Here is a 23,992-nt window from a genome sequence, read left to right on the forward strand (position 1 = left end):
AGCAGGAAGGGTGTGCTTCCAAAGAGAGCACAGTCCCAGTCTAAGGAACTGTCACAGTTACCCACATGACCCAGTTTGCCAACTGTAGAATGGTACTGAAACAGTCCCAGGGGAAGACAGTTGCATGTGCCACTTTCTTCTGGAGCTAAGAGTTTCCTCTCTATCAGCAACAGTTATCATGTGACTCTATCAACCCTCAGGATTTTCCAGGGGGGCCACTGGTACTGTCGCAAGTTAGCATGCTGATGGATATGTGAAATGCTTATCTTTGTCCCTGACTTCCCTGTCTGTAAAATGGAAACTCTGATATCTGCCTTCTCATTCCTAATTTGGAGGGCGTCTCAGACCTATTGCCTCTGCTCCCTCGGGTTTTCTCAGATGGCACTGAGGCACAATGCTGCTTTTCACTTGGTAGATCTTTCCCAGCAGAGAGAGTACATGTGCCTGGCGACTCTTCTGTGACAACTGGGGCCCATGGGCTGCGTTGATAACAGTCTTGAGGGCCTCTTCATTTGGACAATTGTTAATTTTAATTAGGCAGATTGACCTCGGGATCAGAGAACCTAGAAATTTAAAGCTACAGTCTCTGGGATGGCATCTTTATTCCAAGACTCCCTTGTGTTTGAACTAGCAAGCCAAGGTCAGTGAGCCAGCCCATGTTCAGGCAGGCCCCACTTGTGTTTTCTGACAGCTGAGTGGGATGTTGGCTTTCCTCAGATTCCCAGGAATTGGTGGTCCAGGCTTTCCCCTGCACTTTCCCACGGGGCGTCCTTGAATCTGCCTGTCTCACTTGTCATGCTCTGCCATTGTCCATTTGCGTAAATAAGTTACTATGAAATGGGCCTGGGGATCCCAAGGCTTAACATGAGCCAGTAGGAAGATTCAGCTGCCAAATACAGGCCACGTGCTCCAGGTCCAATTCAGAGTCTACAGGCCACTTTTTCAGCCTAGTTCCTCTGTGCAGGTCAGACCACACCCAGGGAACCATGCCTGACCTGCCTCTGGGAGCTGTGTTTAAGACAGACGTTGACAGTGAGAGAGCAGAGGGGATAATTGGGTAGTGCCAGGCATGGGAACCAACCGCATCCTCAGAGGAGAGACACCATGGGAAGTAGCATGGTAACTGACTTCAGATATCATTATAAAAGAGGGAATAGACCCTTTTGGCTATTCCAGGGCATGTACTAGGGTAGCCACAGGAAAGCAAGTTGGAGTCCAATATAACGAAGAATTTTCTTGTTTTTTTTTTTTTTGTTGTTGTTGTTTGAGATGGAGTTGCACTCTGTCACCCAGGCTGGAATTCAGTGGTGTGATTTCAGCTCACTGCAACCTCCGCCTCCTGGGTTCAAGCAATTCTCCCACCTCAGCCTCCCAAGTAGCTAGGATTACAGGCACGTGCTACCACGCCCGGCTAATTTTTGTGTTTTTAGTAGAGACGGGATTTCACCATGTTGGCCAGGCTGGTCTCGAACTCCTGACCTCAGGTAATGCACCTGCCTCGGCCTCCCAAAGGGCTAGGATTACAGGTGTGAGCCTCCGCGCCTGGCCATGGAAGAATTTTCTGTCAAGGAGAGCTGTTCAGCAGTGTGGCAGTGAGTATGTGTGTGGGCCCCACACCCAGGTGGCAGGTGCTGGAGGAAAGATCCCTGCACTGGATGGGAGGCTGTACAAGAACCTCTGAGGTTCCTTCCAGGCTTCAGGTGCTACATGTTTTCTCTGTTTTTCTACCCAGTCATCCATTGGTGCTTTTGTGCTGTTGTAGCCCCTTGGAGCCTGTCTTCTCTGGTTCTCAGCAGTGCACCCTCTAAGCTGCCCCTGTATTTGGCTACAGTGACCATGAACTCTGCTATACATGCTCATTTTATTTGCCAAGTGCAGCTGACTTTGAGCTGACTTCTTCCTGGCTCCTGTTGGCTTCCCATGGAGCCACTTTACCATGTGGGTGAAAGTCAGGTGGGACAGAGACCAGGGACAAACTGTGGAGGGTGGGGCAGAGAAGGATGGGAGCTATTCTTGGTTCTCTGCGTGAGCTTCCTTTTTTGTCAGACCTATAGCCACAGAGTGTGACTTCTTTCAGCCTTAAGAAGCCAAATTGTCCCACAGGCTGGAAGCTTGTGTCCTCAAACTAGTGAAACCAGGTCCTTTACTCCCTAACCATTTGTTTCTGTCTCTGCCAGTCCCTATGTTCTCTGGGGCCAGATGCTGGAAGTGAACAGGCTGGCGAGTCTGTCTTCACTCCTGGGAGGAGTCCATTTTGGTTAATTTTCTCAGTGACTGGGAAGGGCTGGTCTTCCATCTCATTCCTGCTTCCCCTTTTCATGGATGACTGAGAGTGAAGTCAGACTTTAAGGAACTGAGAGGAGGAAATGGAATAGGTCTGCTAGTCTTAAAAAAGAGAGAGAGACAAGTGATGAGAGTTTAGGGGCATAGCAGGGTGAAGAGAAGGCTTGTTATTAGTGGGCCATGAGCATATTTGTAGGCACATGGAAGGGACCAGAGGACAGAGTGACGAAGGAATAAATTCTCCAAAGAGGGTGGGGTTTGCAGGGCTGCGTTTCCTCAAGGAGGGAGGAGCACTTCTTCCCTTGGGATGGTGAGATCAGAGCGAGGCTGGGAGGACACGCCAGTTTGTTTAGGACGGAGTGGAGAGCACTGGGTGAAAGGCATCCTAGGGCCTAGGAGCAGAACTGTGAGATCCTGGGAATAGGTGAAGAGAGAAGTCCTTTTACCTATCTCTGTGGGTAACGAAACAGGTGAGGTCATTCCCTCGAGTGAGTGTGAAAGTGGGAGTTGGAAATAGACCTCATGGTGAATTTGACCAGTGAACACAGAGAAGTGAAGACTGGCAGCCCTGACAGAATGCCTGGCTTCATGCATCTGCATCCAGTGCATTTCTGCCCCACGCACTCCTGACGCTTTCATCTGAGGCTGGCCTCTGTCATGTTTAGTGAAATTGGTTTTGTTTGTGTTTTGGCTTTACTCAGAGACGTAGAGGAAAGTCCAGCTAAATAAACAGGTCTTCTCTTTCTTTTAAAAACTGTTTTTTATAAAAAGAGTTTGTTCAACATAAAAAATTAGAAAATGTAGATAAGCAGAAAGGAAATAAGCATCACCCATAATTCTATCAATATAATCTAAAGATAAGATGATGTGCTTCTGAGTCATAGACATGAGTGACAGTTTTTCAACTCCATGGAAATACTATGATGATAATTATTAATCACCATTTATCCCATACCAGGTACTGAGGGGGGTGCTCAATGTGTATCATCTTCTTCAGTTCTCTCAACAACCCTATTTTATCAATACTATTATTATCTCCCTCTTATAAACAAGGAAGCTGAGATAGGGAAAGATGAAGTAACTTGTCTAAGATCACAAAAACAAGATAAGGGAGACATGGGACCGAACTCAGATTAGCCAGATACCTGAGCCCATGCACATAAATTCTGTGTGGATACTGCTATTAAATAAAAAAGTATTTGGGCCCAGCGTGATGGCGCATGCCTGTAATCCCAGCATTTTGGGAGGCCAACGCGGCGATGGCTCGAGCCTAGGAGTTCAAGACCAGCCTGAACATTGAAGTGTAATTGATGTACAATTAGCTATACATATTGAAAGTGTACAGTTTAACAAATTTTGATATTTATGTACACTCACGAAAGCAGCTCTGCGATCAAGGTAACAAATATATCCTTCACCCCCAAAAGTGTATTTATGCCCCTTTGTCATCATTTCTTCCTCTTCTCCCTCCTGCCTCCCTTACCCCAGGCAATGAATTTGGTTTCTGTCACTGCACACTAGACTGCATTTACTCAAATTTCGTATGTCTAGTATACACTCTTTTTTTGCCTGCCTTATTTCCCTTAGCAGTTGAGATTCATTCATGCTGTTAGTGTATCCATTCATTCTTTTGTTGCTGAGTAGTATTCCATCACATGGATACACATGTGATGAATGTATCCATTCATCTATTGATGGACATTAGTTTTTGCCTGTTATGAGAGAGCTGCTGTAAATGTTCATGTTCATGTCTTTGTATGGACGTATGCTTTCATTTCCCTTGGGTCAATACCCAGGAGTGGGATGGTTGGGTCATATGGTAGGTGTTTAACTTTTTAAGAAACTGCCAAACTGTTTTCCAAAGAACATTTATCGTTTTACATTCCTACCAGCCGGGTGTGAGGGTTCCAGTCTCTACATATCTTTATCAACATTTGATGTGGTCAGTCTTAAATTTTAGACACTTTAAAGGCATGTGATAGGATCTTATTGTAGTTTTGAATTAATACAAGGCTTTTAAATTGTTTAGCATGCAATAATTGATACTTCCTGTAACAGTCATATAGCTTCACATATCAATTAGTAAAAGGAGAAGAGAGGAAACGTAAAAATTATTACTGGTCCTAGAATAATAACTACAAGTTCCCTTTATATACTCCCTTTTATGTGTTAACTATAATACTTTTTAATACATTCTGTCTAAACCTAGCAACAGCTCTGCAAAGCAGGCTTATTTCCATTTTACAGAAGAAGAACTGAGGCTGAGAGGTGAAGTGACTGACTCAGGGGCCCACGGTTAGAATAGGGTAAAGATCTGACCTTAGAATCTGTTCCAAAGCTGATATACTCTGGCTCTCATGTTATATTCCATTTGTAGTTCATTGTTTTCCTTTTTTTTTCAATCCACTTTCCCACTATTGCTTCCTTCCCCAAATGTGGAATACAGAACTCAGGCCTTCAAAACAGCGAGCTCTGCCAGCCAACCCAACAATAAGGGAAATTATTTTTAATGTAAATACTCTGTGGAGTCACCACTTGTAAAGCCTCCAAGCCTGAAAGCCTGGGTGATGAACAAGCATGTCCTGACTCATTCACAGCAGCCCAACCTCTGGGCCAAGTTTGTTAACACCATTTACATAACAAGAGCCCACTTCACAGAAAACAGAATTATTATTCTTATGCTGAGCCATCCTTCACTTGTGGAGCTATTTCCATTTTAGATGCAACCTTCCATTCAACAAACATTTATTTTGGATCCAGCAGCCACAAGCTGAGAGCCTATCATGAACCAGGCACGTTTATGAATTATCCCATTTATTACATGCACAGTTCCTCTCTGTACATGAATGTGGGCAAGAGTTTGGTCATCTGAATCTGGCTTCTCTGGCCCTTGCTAGTTGATGGGATGGTCACTTCGTCTCTCTTAACACCAGTTTCCTTACCTAAGAGAGCGCAATATATTACCTATTTCACAAAGGTTGTAGTGAAGATTAAGTGGAATAATGGAAGAATAATGGAAGTGCACAATACATGTTTTGTATTATTATTACTGTTTTACTGGTAAGAAAAAAGATTTTGAGGTGTTGAATAGTTCGGCTGAAACTGCACAGGTAACTAGAGGCAGCAAGAAAATTCACATGCTTATCAGAAGGCACCCAAATTCCACATTGTTCTGTCTTCTCACTCCCACCCCGCTTTGTGTCCCCACAAGACCCTCAAGAAGCTGGCGTGGAGGAACTGGAGACTGAAGAAGTTAAATGATAGAGCCACATCCAGACCCCAGTTTTGCAGAAGTTGTGCCCGCCTATTAAAGACAGCTTAGAAAATAATGGGAAAACAAAAATTGTCTATGACCTTAACTCCAGTCCCAACCACAACCACATTGTGGGATATTTTGTTCTCTTAATGGAGAGTTATGCTTGTTTCTTAAGTAGTTTGTAATCACACTACAACTATAGTGCTAAATTCTTTGTTTTCAGCTTATATTATGGATATTTACACATAATTTTATACTTTCTATGAATAATTTCTGATGGGTGTAGAGGAGATATCTGAGTTTATTTACCTTTTCCGGCACAGTGGGATATTTATGCCTTTCCCTTTTTCTCACTATTAATAAAAATACTGTTGCATGTATTTCAGAATACTTCTTGTGGATAGATTGCCCTGAAGTAGAATCACTGAGTCAAGGATAATTTACACAGAGTAAAATTGACCCTTTTTAGGTATAAAGTCTTATAGCCACCCCTACAATTGAGATATGTATTATTTCCATCACCCCGGGAAGTTTCCCAGCATGCCTTGTCATCTATCTCCTCCCATGACCCTAAGCCACTTTGGCAACTACTGATCTGTTTTCTGTCCCTGTATTTTTTTCTTCTTCTGGATACCATAGGAATGGAATTAGTCTTTTGAGATGGACTTTCTGCCCTTAACATAATGCTTTGAGATTCATCCATGTTGTGGTGTGTTATCGGTAGTTTGTTCCTTTTTATGGCATTGTAGTATTTAATTGTATGGATGTATTATAATGTGTCTATTCACTACTGATGGATATTTGGATTGTTTCTAGTTTATGACAATTGTGAATAACATTTTTATAAATATTTGCATGTAGGTTTTTATTTGAGCATAAAGTTTAATTTCTCTTGGGTAAATATCAAAGAGTGGAATTGCTGGATTGATAGTAAATGTATATTTAACTTTGTAAGAATCTGTCAAACCGTCTTCCAAAGTTGGTGAAACATTTTGTATTCTCATAGGCAATTATGAGAGTTCTAATTGTTCCATGTTTTTATCAGCACTTGATACTGTGAGGGTTTGTTTGTTCATTTGCTATTCAAATAGGGATCTAATGGCTATCTCGCTGTGGTTCAGATTTGCATTTCCTTAATGAATAATGATGTTGAGGACCCTTTCCTGTGCTTGTTTCCACCCGTAGCTCTTCTTTGGTGAATTGTCTGTGCAAATCTTTTGACCACTTTTTAAATTCAGTTGTTATTTTCTTAGTGACTAATGAGAGCTCTTTATATATTCTGTAAACAAATCCTTTTTCAGATTTTATTTTTTTCAAATATTTTCTCCCAGTCTGTGCCTTGTCATTTCATTTTCTTAACAGTATTTTTAAAAGAAGCTTTTGAACAAGTAAGTTTTTGTTTTGATGAAGCCCCGTTCATCAACTTTGTATCCTAGGAATCATCTTATCTAAGAAATCTTTGCCTATGTCACAGTCATACAGATTTTCTCCTAGGTTTCCTTCAGAAGTTTTATAGCTTTAGGTCTACGTTTAGGTCAGTGAGCCACTTTGAGTTAATTTTTGTGTGTGGGAGACGTATGGGTTGAACTTCATTTTTCTTGCATATGAATGTCCAGTTCCAGTATTCTCTGCTAAATTGACTAGATATTTGTAGATCTATTTTTACTCTATCTATCCCATTCCCCACTGATCTATGCATTCTGTCATTGCATAGATTTTGTCATTACCATAGCCTTGATGACTGTAGCTTTGTAATAAGTCTTGACCTAAGATAGTAAGTCCTCCAACTTTGTTCTTCTTCTTCAAAATCGTTTGGCTAGTTTCCATTGCTTACAATTTCATATAAATATTATAATCAGCTTGTCATTTTCTCAAAAAGGCCTTCTAGGCTTTGGACTGTGATTGTGTCAAATCTATAAACCAATTTGCAGAGAGATGGCGTCTCAACACCATTGGCTCTTCCAATCCTGAAATGATATCTCTGTCCATTTATTTAGGTCTCTGATTTTCCTCAAGGTTCTTAATACAATTTGTCAAATTAAAAGTTGGTTTTCTGCTTCCTTACTAGGGTGTTGAGCACATGGCTGTGCCCTTGTGGATAACAGATCACATGTTTCCTGCAAAAAACTCTACTAGTTTACACTTTCTGTCGATTGTGTTTTATTTCCCAGGCATCTGGCTCCCTCTTTTCCACACTCCATGGCTTATAATGCATTGCCTAATTTATTTAATAGGTTTTAACTCTTTATCAAAATATACACACAGAAAACTATATATAATTATATATATATATTTTATATATAGTTATGTATAGTTTATACTATACATCTCGATAAATGCTCACAAGGTCAAGAAACAGAACATCACCAGCACCCTGGAAGCCTCTTTGTGACCTCTTCCAATCCTGACAGCAAGGGGAACCGCTATGCCAACTCCTACCCCTAAGTGATTTTATTATGATTTAGCATTTCATTACAGTAAGGGACCTTCTAGGCTTCTCACTCCAGGTTCCTAAAATGTGTCTGGCCTCCTCACTGTGCTCCTTTGCCTTCTGAGCTTCTGTTAGCGCCTAGAATGCCCACTTCCTCTTCTGCCTTCTCCCTTCCTATTCCTTCTTTCAGCTTCCTTTAAATTTTTAGAAAATTGTTTGTTTTTATTTTTATGTATTTATTTTTTTACAGACAGCATCTTGCTCCATTGCCTAGGCTGGAGTACAGTGCCATGATCATAGCTCACTGCAGTCTCAAAGTCCTGGGCTCAAGTGATCCTCCTGCCTCAGCCACCTGAATAGTTAGGATGACAGGTCTGTGTCTCTATGGCTGGCTAATTTTTTTGTGTATTTTTTGTAGAGATGGGGTCTCTCTATGTTGCCTAGGCTGGTCTCGAACTCCTGGCCTCACACCATCCTCTCGCCTCAGCCTCCCAAAGTGTTGGGATTCTAGGTGTGAGCCACCCCACCCTCTTTCAGCTTCTTTGAAGTGTCCTCCTTATTTTTTCCAGCTCAGTTTAACTTTCATCATCTGTGCTGGGAAGCCTCTCCCTCCTCCTCCTCTCCCTGGCTTCCATTAGCATTGGACTTCCCTTCATTAACACTCTTGTCATGGTGTATTGAAGTTGTTGTTTCCATTTGACTGTAAGCTCTTTGAGGTCTGGAACTAGCTCTTCTGTGGACCCAGTGCCTTCTATGGGGCCTGGCATGCAGTAAGAAGTCAGTGATTGAATGCTGGATGAATGTTGAGTGTCTAGGAAACTGATTCCCCAAAAGGCTAATCGCTTTGTTCACAATAGGTCTCCTGGCTGTCAGTCCTCACTGGCTTATTTTCAAACTTCTTTTCCTCCTCATGTGGGTGGACTCTTTTGTGATTTATTTATTTTGTATGTCCATGCTGCCTCTGGAGCAAGAGAGAAAATATCATAGCTCTTTTGGCTGTTTTATCCACCATTATGATGATAAGTAAGAGAGGATGATACCATCTACTCTTCATCTGTTGTAAGAGAGCAATAGCTTTTAACCTGTAAGGTCTGTGAATCCAGTCCTCCTATTTCAATAGCAAGTGTGCAGGTATAGAAGACTCTCAGCAGTGTTTAAATCTTCATATATTCACACTGCAAAATCCGACGCATTTTGGGATTCACCATTCCTAAGAAGGCGACCATATCCCAGTGTTTGTTACTCTGTATCAAGGTCTAGCTGCTCGTAAAAATGATGACTGGGAGTGTTTTTGTGTAGGGTTGGCACCACAGTGGCTGAATATGAAAAATGCAGAGTCCTTCCTTTGCAATACAGACTGTATTCAGCTGTGCCTCAGTCTGAAGACTGGATACATTTCAGATAGTGGAGCAGTAAAGGGAGAAAAGGGATCTGATTGACTTTAAACACCAATGTGGCTCAAGTAACGATTGGAGTGGTTTATATCTACCAGAATAGATGGCAGGTTTTACAAACCCTCAAAAGACAAACCCACCTATTGGTCATTTGAGTGCTCTGTTCTGATTGACTCAGGTCTAATCGGGGGACTGACATGTTCACTTAACTATCATCTTAGACTAGCCCAGCCAAACAGGGGATGTTGATGGGGGAGCTGGTGGGGGGAAGGTTAAAGATTGTTCTGGGGAAGGAAGAGTTGCTGAGGCCAAAAGGGGAAGCGTCCAGGAGGATCAGCCCTCAGGGGACATCATTGAAAGGAGCAGAGAAGAGTATGATGGGCTGGAGGGAGGGGGTTCCAGGTGCATGGGCCGAAGTGGGCAAAGCCTTGGACATTTGTCTGTGTGCATCTGGGCTTCCCCAGTCCAGGCTGTCTCTTCAGAGCACTGTGGAATGGTTTTGTGAGTGTGCCCCAGGTACACATGGCAAAGGGAATGCCTCTGCTTCAGGCCATGACTCCGGAGACGGACCAGTGCCCTGCATGACCAGGGCAGGAGTGGGCAGAAAGACTGGTGTACCCATCCACCTTCTGTCCTTCAGGAGAAGATTGGCTGGCGAAAGGATGCACTGCATTTGCTGGTGTTCACAACGGATGATGTGCCCCATATCGCATTGGATGGAAAATTGGGAGGCCTGGTGCAGCCACATGATGGCCAGTGCCACCTGAACGAGGCCAACGAGTACACTGCATCCAACCAGATGGTGAGTGCTGGGGACCAAACCCCCATTCCCCGATGCCTCTCCTGTGACCCTGCCTGTGGTCTGAGTACTTGCCCAGCCTTGAAACCTTTATCTGGCCCTCAGTATTCACTGGCTTTCTGATCCATTCTTGGTGTTGGGTTTCATTACTCCATCTTCTCCAACTGGGTTTCCGGAACTCCTAATTGACTTACAACATTTCTCAGGGATTTCTGTAGCTGGTTCATCTTTCTGCCAATGTGCATCTAAATGGGGAGTGTTTGGTTGGGATACAGATGGCCCAGGGGAAACAGGATAGATCTCATAGTGGGGAGGGGATCTTAAAGGAGGGTGGGTGCTATGCCTGCAGAGGCCATAACTGGTATAGAAGTTATAGGGCAGGACTTCCTGACTTCTAGGCATGGACTCCCAGAGGTGGTGAGTTGCCTGTCAGTGTCAGTGGTGGGCAGAGGTGTTCTGCACGGAATGAGAACCACAGTTATGCAGTTTAAAAGAATTTGTGCACAATTTCAAGCATATATAATAATAGACCAGCAAAATGAACCCTACATGCCCATCACCCAGACCCAACAATGATCAAGATCTCGCATACTCACTATGCAATTTTCCCCCCAAAATCTCCACCCTTTTCTTTCTCAAATCCATTCTGGTGGCCAAAGAGGAATTATTCCCAATTTTCCTCCCTAGAGAAGCCCATTTTCTCCAGTTTCAAGAGGTGGTCGGTGCCCAAGCCTTCCATCTTGTCTAGTAATAATGGAATCTGAAAAAAGGACTATAACTGTAGGACCTCACCAGATGCGGACCTGTACCCATCATTAGTCCTCAGAATCCCTCAGGACACTGTTAAACTGCCTCTCAGCTTCCTCTCTTCCTCCTCTCTCTGCACCCCTGCCCCATGGCCCAACTTTTAGTCCAGAGCTCGGCACCCTCCTCTGCCCATCTGAGCCACAGCAGGATGAAGCAGGACCTGTGGGGGATGTTGGCAGGCCTAACCGTTAGGCATAGGAGAAGGAAAATAATGCAAGGAGGCAGGGAGGAGAAGTCTTAGAGGAGAGAGGAAAGGTAAGAAACGCTGATGACAGGGTGGAATGTGGTGGCTGTTCTCTAGGGCATCCCCACTTGTCCCCCTCCCTGCTGAAAGGATGGAGACACAGACCAGATATGGAAAACCTCCACTCATCACCTCTCCACTCTGGGATGAGAGGAGTGAATCTAGTTTGGTGGATGCCACAGGGTCCTTTCCTTGAGGGTCTCTTCTACTCAGTTCCTCCGTTAAGGAGCTACCAAGGAGGCTTAGTTATTAAGGGACTCTAAGGGGCCACCTAAGGAAAAGGTGCTTCCCTGGCAAATGCTGGCTGCTGAGTGTGCATTGGAGCCAGGTGCTGGTATCTGCACCTGTTAGGAATGTCATAGCCTTGACTTTTGCCTTGGCCCTAGGACTATCCATCCCTTGCCTTGCTTGGAGAGAAATTGGCAGAGAACAACATCAACCTCATCTTTGCAGTGACGAAAAACCATTATATGCTGTACAAGGTATGCTGGGAGGGAGGGAGGCTAGTGATTTAATTCTAGGGGCCAGGCTGACCCTAAGGTGTTTGGGAGATTAGAATGTGGGGTGGAGTAGAGGGGATGGTGAGGAGTGTTTACAGCTCTGCCTATATATATGGGGGAAATTCAAAGGAGGGGTGGAATATAGCCCAGTCTTCATCTAATGGAAAATAATAGGATGAAACAATTAAGCATTCGCATAGCAGTGAAGACCTTACAAGAAATTTGAACATATAGTATCTAATTTGATTCTGAGAAAAACCTTGAAAATAGCACAAATTCCCATTTTTGGGGGTGATGAATTGGAAACAGAGAGAGGCACACTCTACTACAGAAGGAAAATACAAAATGAAGATATACCCAAAGAAAAGTAAGGCATCTCATCAGGCTACATCACTAATCCCAATATTCCAGAGCTTTATGCCTGAGCCTGCAGACTATAGGAGACCAGTGGGCCAGTCTGGCACAGGAATTCCCAAAGAAACCAATAAATGTCCTGAGTGAATACAGCAGTCTGGGTACAGGTCTGTTCCATCTAAAGAAACTGTTCCAGGTCACCCTGGACTACCCCATTTAGTCTGGGGCAGGAATTCCCAAAGAGACCAATAAATGTCTTGAGTGAATAGAGCACTCTGGGTACGGATCTGTTCCGTCTAAAGAGACTGTTCCTGGTTTACCCCAGACCATCTTCAGAGACTCCCCACATGAACATGCTCCTTCTCAGTCACAGATGAGCCACGTTTGAATTACAGATCTCCTCGGTGTGCTCATGTAAGCTAAGTGTAAACTCGCCTCTGAGATTCTTTTACATGGTGAAGCAATGAGAACTTAATCTGCAATCCTTCTCCACCCTCCACCCCCAAACAGCTGGCCATAGTTCCCTCTCCTCGCTCTTAAATGTCCACAAAAGAACCTTTGTCTGATTGTGTTTTTCTATTGCTCCTGCCTGAGATTATCACTGATAAAATGCCACTTACATTTTCTTGAGTTCTTTATCCTCCTTTAGTCCAAATCAATGTTAGAAGATGAAACAAGGGAAAAGGATTGTTTTTCTTTTTTTGTTTAGTGGAAGATAGCAGGATAAAGCCTATTCAGGGCATGATGGTGTGTGCCTACAATCCCAGCTACCAAGGAGGCTGAGGCAGGAGAATCTCTTGAACCCGGGAGGCAGAGGTTGCAGTGAGCCAAGATTTAGCAACCGCATTCCAGCCTGGGGGACAGAGCGAGATTCTGTCGCAAAAAAAAAAATAATAATAAAAAGAAAGAAAGAAAAGTTTTCACTTACAAATAACGTTTTATGTTTTTAGAGGGCTCAGTTGCACAGACTGTATTGGGTTTCCAGATATTTCCAGAGGGAAGAAGTCCACGTTGGCTTAAGCATCCTTCCTCAGAGCTAAATACACCTTGCTTGGGGGAGGGAGCCCATCCAGTCCCAAGGCAGGGAGAGGGTGGTGGATGTCTCTGTCACTGTTAGAAGTGGCAGACTCAGGAGTTAGTACAGATGAAAGAGGAAAGGTGGGTACTTCAAGGCTGCCCCTTTGCCACAGGACCTCAGAGGTCCTTGGGAGGGTGCCATTCATATCTCAGCTTCCTATTAAAGAAAAGGTCTATACTTGAGACCCTTGGAAAAGTTGCCCTTTTCACTCCTTCTGAACAGATTGAGCAGATCCTGAAAGCTGAACCTGTGAATACCTCAGAGACCGGGGGAGAGATGGCAAGAAACTGTCAGGAGCTGTGACCTTAGAAGATGGGCTTTGAGAGAGCTGTCTGTCACCGTGGGAGGGGAGGGGGCTCAAGACACTATCGTTTAGGGAAAGACCTTGTAAGCCCCTTTCCTATGGATATATAGGGCTGGATATTCCACGGCCTACTGCAACAACTGTTCCTCTGTGCCATTTCTTCTTGCTTTTCCCTGTGGGATATTTTTTAGTTCATGGTGGGAGAAGGTGGCAGGATATGGTGCTAGGAGCCTTTACTGTTCTAGCTCAGTGTAGCAATGCTCACTCTGATGGTTGGCAGGGCAAAATTAACTTATTTCTTCTCTTTACTTTTTTTCCCAAGAATTTTACAGCCCTGATACCTGGAACAACAGTGGAGATTTTAGATGGAGACTCCAAAAATATTATTCAACTGATTATTAATGCATACAATGTAAGTCACCAGTTTCTTCCCCCACTGCCACCTCCCTTCCACCCCCTCCCACTGAGGCCCTGCAGCTGCCACAGGCTCAGGTGGGCAGTTCGCCATGCTGCTCTGCTCCCCCATCCCGTTGAGTTTGGTATCTTCTTCCTGCTTCACTCGGGGTCAGGGTGGAGAAACCCATCCTGCTTGATGAGTCTCCCTCTCACTTCTGCCATCTTGACTCTCATCTGCAGATCTCAGTGAGCCAAGGAGTGGCTCAGACTCAGGCTGGCGGCCTGGGAAGTGCTTAGGTTCTGACACCTCGCGTAGGCAGGCAGTGGTATTCTCCACCTACCCAGTGCCCAGGCTAACCCTGCCACTGTATCCCCTGCACGAGGGAGCAGAGCGTCCACCAGCCACACTGCAAGAAGTGCAAAGCTTGCACACTGAGCTCATCTCACAGTGGCAGGATGGGAATCCCTCAGCCTCATGGACCTCAGCGTAGAGCTGCAGACTAACATGGGAGAATCGACAATCCGTTTTTTTTGTTTTTGTTTTTAATTTTAAAAAATATAGAGAGAGATTGGGGTCTCACTGTGTTGCCCTGGTTAGTCTGATCTTGAACTCCTGGAAGCAGTCCTCATACCTCAGCTTCCCAAAGTGCTGGTTTTACAGGCATGAGCCATCAAGCCTGGCCAAAGAGTCAATGTTTTGCCTACCTACTTAGGATGTGATTGTAATCAAGTCCTTTCAGAGGCTTTGTGAATGGGGCTGTTAAATTCTATGCTATTGTAACATATCATGTGAAGTTGGCCCTAATATAATAAGTGCAAGTTCTTATAGATGTGGTTTAGGTATCACTTTCACATTCCAAGCCACGCATCCACACACTCACCTCCCAAACCTTTGTCTTTCCTACCCTCCTTCCCCTCAATTCGTAACACCCCAGAAGTATTTAACTCAGACCTACCTTCTCTCAGGCAAATGGCAGGCAGAGCTCTTGTGCTGGGAAGTGTGTACCCTCTGCTATCCCTTCCCTTGTGGGTCCCAAGATGGTTGTAGCATCCAGTGCCTACCCACCTGCTCAAGGGGCCAGGTAATTTCTAAACTGGCATTCAGAGTGCCTCTTCCTGTTAAAACTAAGTTATACACAGACTAAGTGTGGCTTAAGTAACATTATTAATCCTAAACTTAGGTAAAATAGTTTTTTCTGGCTAACCTGGGAACCTAAGGAATCAGTGTGGTGTCACGCATCTGCGAGAAAAGTCATCTTGCCGTCCCAGCAGTGACTGGTTACAAATGAGTATTTGGAGCTCAGCCTTTCCCAATGTTGGCCTTGTCCACCTGCCGATGTGGCCCTGTTTTGAGTTGCAAAGTACTGCTCAGCTAGGGGGAACCCTGGGGCTTGGGGGTGTGAGCCTTTGTGTCCTAAAGGCAACGTGTCCTAAAGGCTGCCGGGTGGGCAGCAGTGAGGATTTTTGGCTTGTTTTTCTTCTCTTCCTTCCCCCTTCCCCCCGCCCCGCCATCTCCTGTTATAGCCAAGGGTCCTCTTGCTCTCACAGATTCAGATACTCCCAGAACTTCCTGTTGTGAGAAACTGAAGATTTCCTTCTCTCCTACCCCACTGCCCACATACTAACATCCTCTTTTCTGTTCTCTGGCCTTTAGAGCCTCACCAGATCCCATAGGCACTTCAGAACCCAGAGTGCAGTGAGAGGGTTTCCTAATGAACTTTACACTGTAGTGACTTTCAAATTCCACGGTGAGTGATTTGCTTTACACTTCAGGAAAAGGGGGAACACGTAAGCTGGTTATGTGGGCACAATAGGTCTGTTGAAGTGTGACACCCAGAGAGGGGTTGGGATGTGAGCCTGCATGGGAAGGAGGGGCAGGCCTGTGAATGTCACCCTCTTTCCTGGGGTGAGCTGGTGTGAGCTGTGAGCTGCTTGGGTCTTAAACTCTGGATACTGAACTAAGAGAACCAAATCAAGAGCCAGAACCCCTGCCCTGCCACTCTCCCCTTCTGTCTGAGGATGCCAGAGCTGGGCGACCCCACAGGGCAGAAGGGGCACTGCTGCTGGACCCACTTTCACACGCAGGGAGGCCACCGCTTGCCTCCTGCGGAGTCAGGGCCTTTGGGAAGAAATGGCTGAAGAGCAGCTCATCTGGGCTCTGTGGAGTGGGGTGAGGTCCCTCTTTAGGGCTTCTGAGGAGGGGCCACTTGTCAGCATTTCATTGTCAGCCACCTCCTGAATTCAGAGCTCTGGGGCTCCCCAAGATCATTGGCTGGTGAAGGCCCAGGCCCCCTGCTCCTGGCGGCTTTGATATCGGAGGGCATCATGGCGCACAGTTCCATAGACCTGGCTGGGCAGCCTTGCAGCAGCAGGGAAGGCACACTGCTCAGCCAGCTTCTGTGTGACTGGTGGGCTCTGTGTGTCTGTGCTCCTGCTGGGACCACTGAAAACCGGGTAGCAGGAGGCTTTCTTATTGGTTCCCTGCATGGGATCTCATAAGTGCTTAGCCCTGAGCAGGATTTCTCATATATCTACATTCATTTTCTTAGTGGAAATCCAGGGGCCCAGGGTCAAGGAGTGAGAAGGGAAAGCATTCCCTTTGTGGTAGGCAGAGGCCAGGAGAGGAGTGAGGACCCCTCCCTGCTGATGGGGAGTGGGGAGCAGGGATGAGTACAGGGAACAATTGTTCTGGGCTGGAGCTGCTTTTGGAACCTGGAATGAATTCCCAGAGGAACTGTGGGAACCTGGCACTGTCGCTTGACTCTGCGAGTTAAACTAGTTCCTGTAAACAAACATGTGAAATGATGACTTATGAATAAACTTTGAAACTCAGGGCTTTTAAAAATGAGTGATGATGACCAGGCATGGTGGCTCACACTTGTAATTCCGGTGCTTTGGGAGGCCAAGCTGGGAGGATCACCTGAGGCCAGGAGTTTGAAACCAGCTTGGTCAACATAGTGACTCCTAGTTTCTACAAAAAATTTTGTAAAAATTAGCTGGGCATGCTACTTGGGAGGCTGGGGCAGGAGGATTGCTTGAGCCCAGGAGTTCAAGGCTGCAGCGAGCTGTGATCGTATCACTGTGCTCCAGCCTGGACAACAGAGTGAGACTCTGTCTCTTTTTTAAAAAAAAAAAAAAAAAAAAAAAGAAGTAGTGATTATTAGAATACTCTCAACAATAACTATTTAAATCCCGTGGAAAAGAATTATAAAGCCTTATTGACATGTAATTAACATACAGCAAACGGTACTGATTTAAAGTATATAATGAGTGTTGACACAAGTATATACCTGTGAAACCATCGCCACCATAAATATACTGAACATGTCCATTACTCCAAAAAGTGACCCTTGATAATTCCCTTCTTCCACCCCATCCTTCAGGTGAAATTTAAAATATATTTATTAAATATAGAAATGTGAAACTGCAAGATATTTGAAGCAAGTTCAGTTGATCAAAGCCATGTTAGGGGTATGTTGGTTTTCTGTGTTGATTAGAACCTGTGATACTGTGGTATAATAAGATATATATACAGGTCTCTACCCCTAGTTCCTAATATAAAGCCCCTAAAACCTTTGTAGATAAGGACACTAGGAGAATCTTTTGTTATAATATTTGGTCTTTAACGCTGGTTCCTGACACAGAGTTTCCAAGACCATTGTAAAATCCTGGGTAATAAGAACATCTTTTGTTCTAATGAGGTGACTCTCGGGGGCGCTCCTGGACAGCCTCAGGATGGGGGCTGGTTGCCAGGGGAACCAGACATGTGATTAGAGGGTCGGAACTTTCAGCCCCACACCATGACCTCTGGGGAGGTAGAGAGGGGCTGAAGGTTGAGTGGATCACCAGTAGTCAGCGATGTGACCAGTCAGGCCTATGTAACGATACCTTCATGAAAACCCAGAAGGCCTGGATTTGGAGGGCTTTGGGAAAGCTGTGGGACAGGTTCCTGGAGAGTGGCACCAGAGAGGACAGGGAAGTTCTGCACCCTCCTCACACACCTTGCCCTGTTTCTCTTCATCTAGCTGTTCATCTGCAGCCTTTATCTCTTATTAATACATGGGTAAGTGTAAACAGTATTTCCCTGAGTTCTGTGAGCCGTTCTAGCAAACTGATGAAGAAAGGAAGGGGTTCGTGGGAATTTCAGTGTATGGCCAATCCGTTGGAGGTATAGGTGACAGCCTAGTACTTGTGATTGGCATCTGCGGTGGGGGCAGTCTTGTGGGCTGAGCCCTTCACCTGTAGGACCTGACACTATGTCCAGGTGGATAGTGTCAGAATTGTGCTGAATTAGAAGATAACCAACTGGTGTCCAGTAGAGAACTGCATGGTGTGTGGGGGAAACTCCTCACATCTGGTGTCAGAAGTGTTGTGTTGAGTGGTGTGTGAGCATAGAGTAGGAAGAACAGTTTGGGTTTTTCCTTCCAAGTACTCATCTTACTTGCTGCTGTCCTGGCCAATGGGAAGGGCTGGGCTGGGATTCAAGCTCCTTGCACTTGGACTTTTCCCAACTTTGAGCCCCAGCACGGGGGCCCTGGTGCATGTGGGGTGTGCCAGGGCAGCAGGAGAGGCTTTCGTCAGCTCTGCTCTCCTTTCACCTGCTCCGCACCCGGCCAGAATCCAGTCACAGCTCTCTCTGGACCGCTTCTGTTTCTGTCACCTCACCGTCCGAGTGGTTTGTGTTGGATTTCATGAGTCATGCAACACATGACTAAGTGTGGGTGTTGGCTTTTACCTCCCCTAGAGTGCTGGCAGACCATCTGTGGGGACATTCTGAGCAGATTTGGGTTGGAACATATGTAACAGATGCAATGGCTGTGGTATTCGGCCAGGCTGAGGAGGGAGCAGAATGGAAAGGGTATGTTTAATTTCATGTCTTGTAGAATCAACTCTGGTGTACACATCTCTCAGAGTGTGAAATCTTCAACTTGGATTTATGCATTTTTTCTTGCTATGCCAAATTCTTCACTGTGAGAGGTCTTCCCAAGGGAGTTTGGCAATGTGGTGCTTTGCTCTGTAATACGTGCTGGTGAGAGAATCCCTTCCAGAGCTCAGCCGTGGAGCCCTGGGTCCACACGTGCAGAACAGAAGCCCTGGGTCCACACGTGCAGAGGGGACTGGCCTCATGTTGCACCCAGGAAGGCCTCTTTTCAGTGTGGGAGTGAGCAGAATAAGCTGGAAAGCACTGGAGCTGCATGTGGACGGTGACATCAGAATCTGTGGTGTATTTTTTTCCTAGCAGAGCACATGTTTCTCTTTTTGTTGTTGCCATAAAGTCTGCTCCCACCCACTCCACAGCTGGCCCGACTTAAAGCAATTGCAGATGTGACCTAACCTGACTGAGTATTTAATAGCCTTTAAACTTCTGACATTCCCAACATCATCTTGTTTCCTACTGGAGAAGTAAGGAGTGCACCTTGAGGGGCGAATCTGGTAGGAGTTAATGAAATTTTAGGAGTCACACATAAAAGTCTTCATGCGTAAGAACTGCACTTTGACCCTCTACTATATTTTATATTCCATTCGTTCATTTTTTCAACAGATATATACTAACAGCCTAATGTGTGGCAGGGATCGTGCTGCACCTTGGAAATAAAATAGTGAGCAAAACACAGTCCTACCCTTCAGCACTCATAGTTTTGGGAGTAGAGACCCTTACAACCGGGATACAACCTGACAATCTCTTTCCAAAGTCACAGAGCCAAATTCCTTTTTATTTTTTTATTTTTGTTTTTTACCTTTTCTGTGGACAGAGAGCCAATTTCCAAAGAAAGAAGTGCGTATCAGGTGTGGGGATTAGAAAGAGCCCTGGGTGAGTGGAGAAGGCCTGCACCCGGTCCTGTGCAGCAGAGTCGTCCCAGGCCACCTTTTCCTTGCCCTGACTTCCAGCTTCCATACACGAGAGGTTTGGGCTGCATCATCTCCACGGTTCCTGCTGCCTGAAATGTCTTAAGAGTTTCTGATTCCAGAGACTCTGTGGGTAGCAGGAATAATACAAACTTCACATCAGAACATGGGGCCTATGGCCTGAGTAGAACCTAAGAGTCCATTTCCATCTAATTCTTAGTTGCTGACTCACAGAGTAGGAGTCCAAGTCCCTCTTGTTTTTTCCCGGATCCTCTCCCAGATCCTCCCTTGGGGCTTTCAAGTGGCAGCTTGGGCAGACCTTGCTGGGGAGCGCTGGTGCTTCCTTCCAAAGTTTTATTTGTGAACCACAGGGCCCCCATATTTCAAGTGATCATTCCCAAGTAATTTTTTACATGCCTTCACTCTTCAGCTCTTTTACGATACTGTTTTATCTCATCCGCATACTTATTCACAGTTATAAATTTATTTTTTAATATTTGTCTTAAGAAATATTTTCATCTACTTGGCCTGAGACCTTAGCATAGCTGCTAAAACATTCATCTGTCTACCCGTCCATGTGTTTATTTATTCCACAACAGATTGTACTAAGTCCCAGAGAGATCTATGATACAGCCCTTGGACTTCACAACATGGTAGGGAAGACAGATCTGTAAATAACTAATCACAGGCAGCAGCTGAGTGCGGTGTGTATTGAGTGGCGCTTTTGTGACCCTTGGCCAGTTAAGGCTGGCAAGTTGCAAAGGGAAGTGGATTTGAGACGGATCGTATTTTTAGAGTTGTAGAAGCACTTAGATAATTTGTTGCAAAGAGAGAGACTTTTTTTTTTGCAGAAAGTATTTTCAACAAGCTGTTAATTTGCTGGAAAACTGCATATTTCACTTATTCAACTTTAGCACTATATGCTCAGCAAAAAAGAGAAAGAAAAGAAAACCCACAAGAGCAAGAGGCAAGTCTGTCTGCTGTTCTGTCCAACTGCCACGCTCCCTAGAGTGCACCCGAGAAGGGAGAGGGAATCTGCAGGGCTGTCTGCGGATGTTGGGGTCCTTGTCTCTCATATGGGTGCATCTTGCTGTACTGTGTGTTGAGTGTATAAACAGACAGTTGTTTTAAATTTTCTGGTAAAATATGACCTCTGAATAAAAGCTACTTACTTCATTTGGCCTCAGTCTCCAAAGTGGCATCTTCCTTAGAGATTTTCAAGGAAATTATTATTATTATTAATTATTATTATTTTTTAAGAAACAGTCTCACTCTGTCACCCAGGCTGGAGTGCACTGGCATGATCATAGCTCATTGCAGCCTTGAACTCCTGGGCTCAAGCAATCTTCCTGCCTCAGCCCCCTGAGTAGCTACAGGCATGTGTCACAAGGACAATTTTTTAAACTAATAGACATATGGAAAATTTCACAAACTTTTCACAAATTAAATAAACCTGAGTATCCAGCACCCAGGTCAAACACACAGAACATTAGCAAGGCCTAGAAGTCCCTATTCTGCCCTCTTCCATCACAATCCCTCAAGGGCAACCATTAATTTTGCCTGTTTTTTAATTTCATATAAATAGAGTTATACAATATATATGCCTTTGTCTCTGCCTTCTTTCTAGTAATGTTATATTTGTCAGATTTATCCATATTATTACATGTAGTCATATTTTATTTCTCATTACTGTATGTTATTCCACTGTATGAACATACTACAATTTAAAAAAATCCATTCTACTATTGATAGTAGAATTTCCTGTTTCTAGCTATTACAACAGTATTGCTGTAAACATTCTTGTCCGTGTCTTTTTGGTGACGCATACACTTCTGTTGGGTATAATCCTGGGTGAATGCTAGGTCTGAGGTTGGCCTAAGCTTTAGTAGATATAGCCCAATGGCGTTCTATAGGGTTGCACCAATTTTCACTCCCACCAGCAGGGTTGGGGAGCCACAGTTGCTCTACATCCTTTCCAACACTTGATGTTCTTAGTCTTTATTTTTTTCTGTTCTGATAGGTAATTTTGACTTGATTTTTGTTTGATTCACTGGCTTAAGGATGTAATCCACACATAATGTTGGATTCTCTCATTATGTAGTTTCAAACTCAGGCATATGGACCTCATCTGATGGGGATAGGTATGGATGTGAATGATATGGTGGATTCCTGGAGAAAGTGCCTGCTGAGCTGATTTGAAGGATGATAAGGAGCCAGCCAGGAGGAGTAAGGAGAGGAGCCGTTGTGCAAAAGATCATTACCCTGGGTACACGGAAAGGCTCAAAGCCTGGCGTGCACACTCCAAGACTGAGGAACTGCATGTCTGAAGCCAAGTGTGGGGATGAGAGGTGGCTCTGGAGAAGCAAGCAGGGGATGGGGCATAACCCGTTTGAAGCAGATAATATCATATGGCAGGTCGACCATTATCAACTTCTCCAAACTCACAGAGGGAGACCTCAGGCTGAGTCTAGCAAGATGTTGTGTGAGTGCAGAGGGAAGGGAAAGGATGAGGGAGGGCCAGGGAACCAAGCTCACTGGCTCTTCCCTTGGCTTGGGATTCCTGAGTTAGAGGAAACCACGTGGGCCTCAGAAAACCAGTGTGGGAGCACCTCAGCCACAGCCTTTATTAAATGGTTGGGCTTCATTTTCTCTCTCCGTTCAGAGTATCCGGTCTAAAGTGGAGCTGTCAGTCTGGGATCAGCCTGAAGATCTTAATCTCTTCTTTACTGCTACCTGCCAAGATGGGGTATCCTACCCTGGTCAGAGGAAGTGTGAGGGCCTGAAGATTGGGGACACGGTAAGTCTCACCCCAAGTTTGTATGAACTCTTACTAGCATTGGTCATCAGTCTTTGGGTTCTAATAACTTTTGTGACTTATTAGAGTCCTTTCAGAATTTATATTCTGTTTTCCAATTCAGCATCCCAGAGGAGTCTCCTAAGCCTGTTTTGCATGATGTGTTCAGAGTCTCAGGTGAACTTGTTAAAGAGCCCAGTCAATAGGCAGCCCTCAGCACATTGCTACCTGAGGCTTTCTCGGGTTGGCATTGTGACTTTGGTGTTTTAAACCATTATCCTCTTAGCTTGACACAGTTGTAATCAGGAGGAAGAGTACAGGTGGGAATCCAGGAGACCTGGCCTTCATTCCCAGTCTTCTGCAAATAGCTGTGTTCCTTGGATAATCTGACCGTCACTTTTCCTTTCTGTGAAATGTAAAGAAAGCCACTCCCCCCATTCTGTTTGGTGAAATAGAATGGATGACTCTACAGGAATGGAGGACACAGATGCCTTGTCCAGATTAAGTTTATTCAAATGATGTATGAAGATGTATGCCTGTGCACTAAACCAAGGACTTGGGTGAGGGAGCAGGGAGGAGGACATGTGGGCAACAAGAACACAGACACAGACACGGGCACAGAGGCCAGTGAGTGGTGATGGACAGCTAGCCACACATCTTCTGGGGGTCCTGCTGCTGGAAGCAGGTCATCAGCTCCATTCCTGACTTGCTTTGTTGATAGGTCCAGTGCTCAGTAAACAGAAGACCAGTGAGGGATAATTCTCTTCCACACTTAAAAGAATCTAGTTAGAAACAAAAACTATAGAGACCTTACAAATAGATGGCTATATTCTCTTGGCATTCATAGCACTCATGACAGCCAAGGCGGATATAAGCTGACTCATCCCCTGGCTTCAGGGAAAGAACTTGCGGAGACAGGGACAGTCTCGTGGCTGGTAGCAGTGGTCTCCTCGGGCTTCTCCACATTCCACTGTAGATCCTTTCCCATCCCCGTCTTCACACTTGTCCCTCACCCACTTCACAACACACAAACATACCTCTTACCCTTCCCAAATCTTACTGCAGTGCCTCGCTCCCCCAAATAAAGGGACAGTTCAAAATATCATATGGAAGTTGAGAAAATGAAAGCCTCTCATGACTGGCTAGCAAGGCCTTTTCTAAGACATGTTGTTTCCAAGTTTATTTTGCTTTTAACAAGCTTGAAAGAAGGCCTAATCAAGCTGTCAGATGATAAGTCATTACAAATGATTATTATTGATTGATTGATTGATTTGGAGACAGAGTCTTGCTCTGTCACCCAGGCTGGAGTGCCATGGCATGATCTCAGCTCACTGCAACCTCTGCCTCCAGATTCAAACGATTCTCATGCCTCAGCCTCCCAAGTAGCTGGGATTATAGGCATGCACCACCACACCTGGCTAATTTATGTATTAGTAGAGACGGAGTTTCACTGTGTTGCTCAGTCTGGTCTCGAACTTCTGGACTCAAGGGATCCTTCCACCACA

At 44.9% G+C, this 23,992-nt stretch overlaps 1 protein-coding gene across 1 annotated transcript in view; it reads left to right on the forward strand.

Moving 5' to 3' along the window:
* The window catches only part of ITGB5 (integrin subunit beta 5), a 122,070-nt gene that overhangs the window by 55,327 nt on the left and 42,751 nt on the right, over positions 1 to 23,992 (forward strand). Inside the window, exons 6-9 of the mRNA XM_005547933.5 lie at positions 10,005 to 10,166; positions 11,601 to 11,696; positions 13,773 to 13,862; positions 22,356 to 22,490. Coding sequence (XP_005547990.1) covers positions 10,005 to 10,166; positions 11,601 to 11,696; positions 13,773 to 13,862; positions 22,356 to 22,490 — 483 coding nt within the window. The remainder of the gene's footprint in view (positions 1 to 10,004; positions 10,167 to 11,600; positions 11,697 to 13,772; positions 13,863 to 22,355; positions 22,491 to 23,992) is intronic.

This window comes from Macaca fascicularis, chromosome 2 (assembly GCF_037993035.2).
Source record: "Macaca fascicularis isolate 582-1 chromosome 2, T2T-MFA8v1.1".
Lineage (NCBI taxonomy): Eukaryota > Metazoa > Chordata > Mammalia > Primates > Cercopithecidae > Macaca > Macaca fascicularis.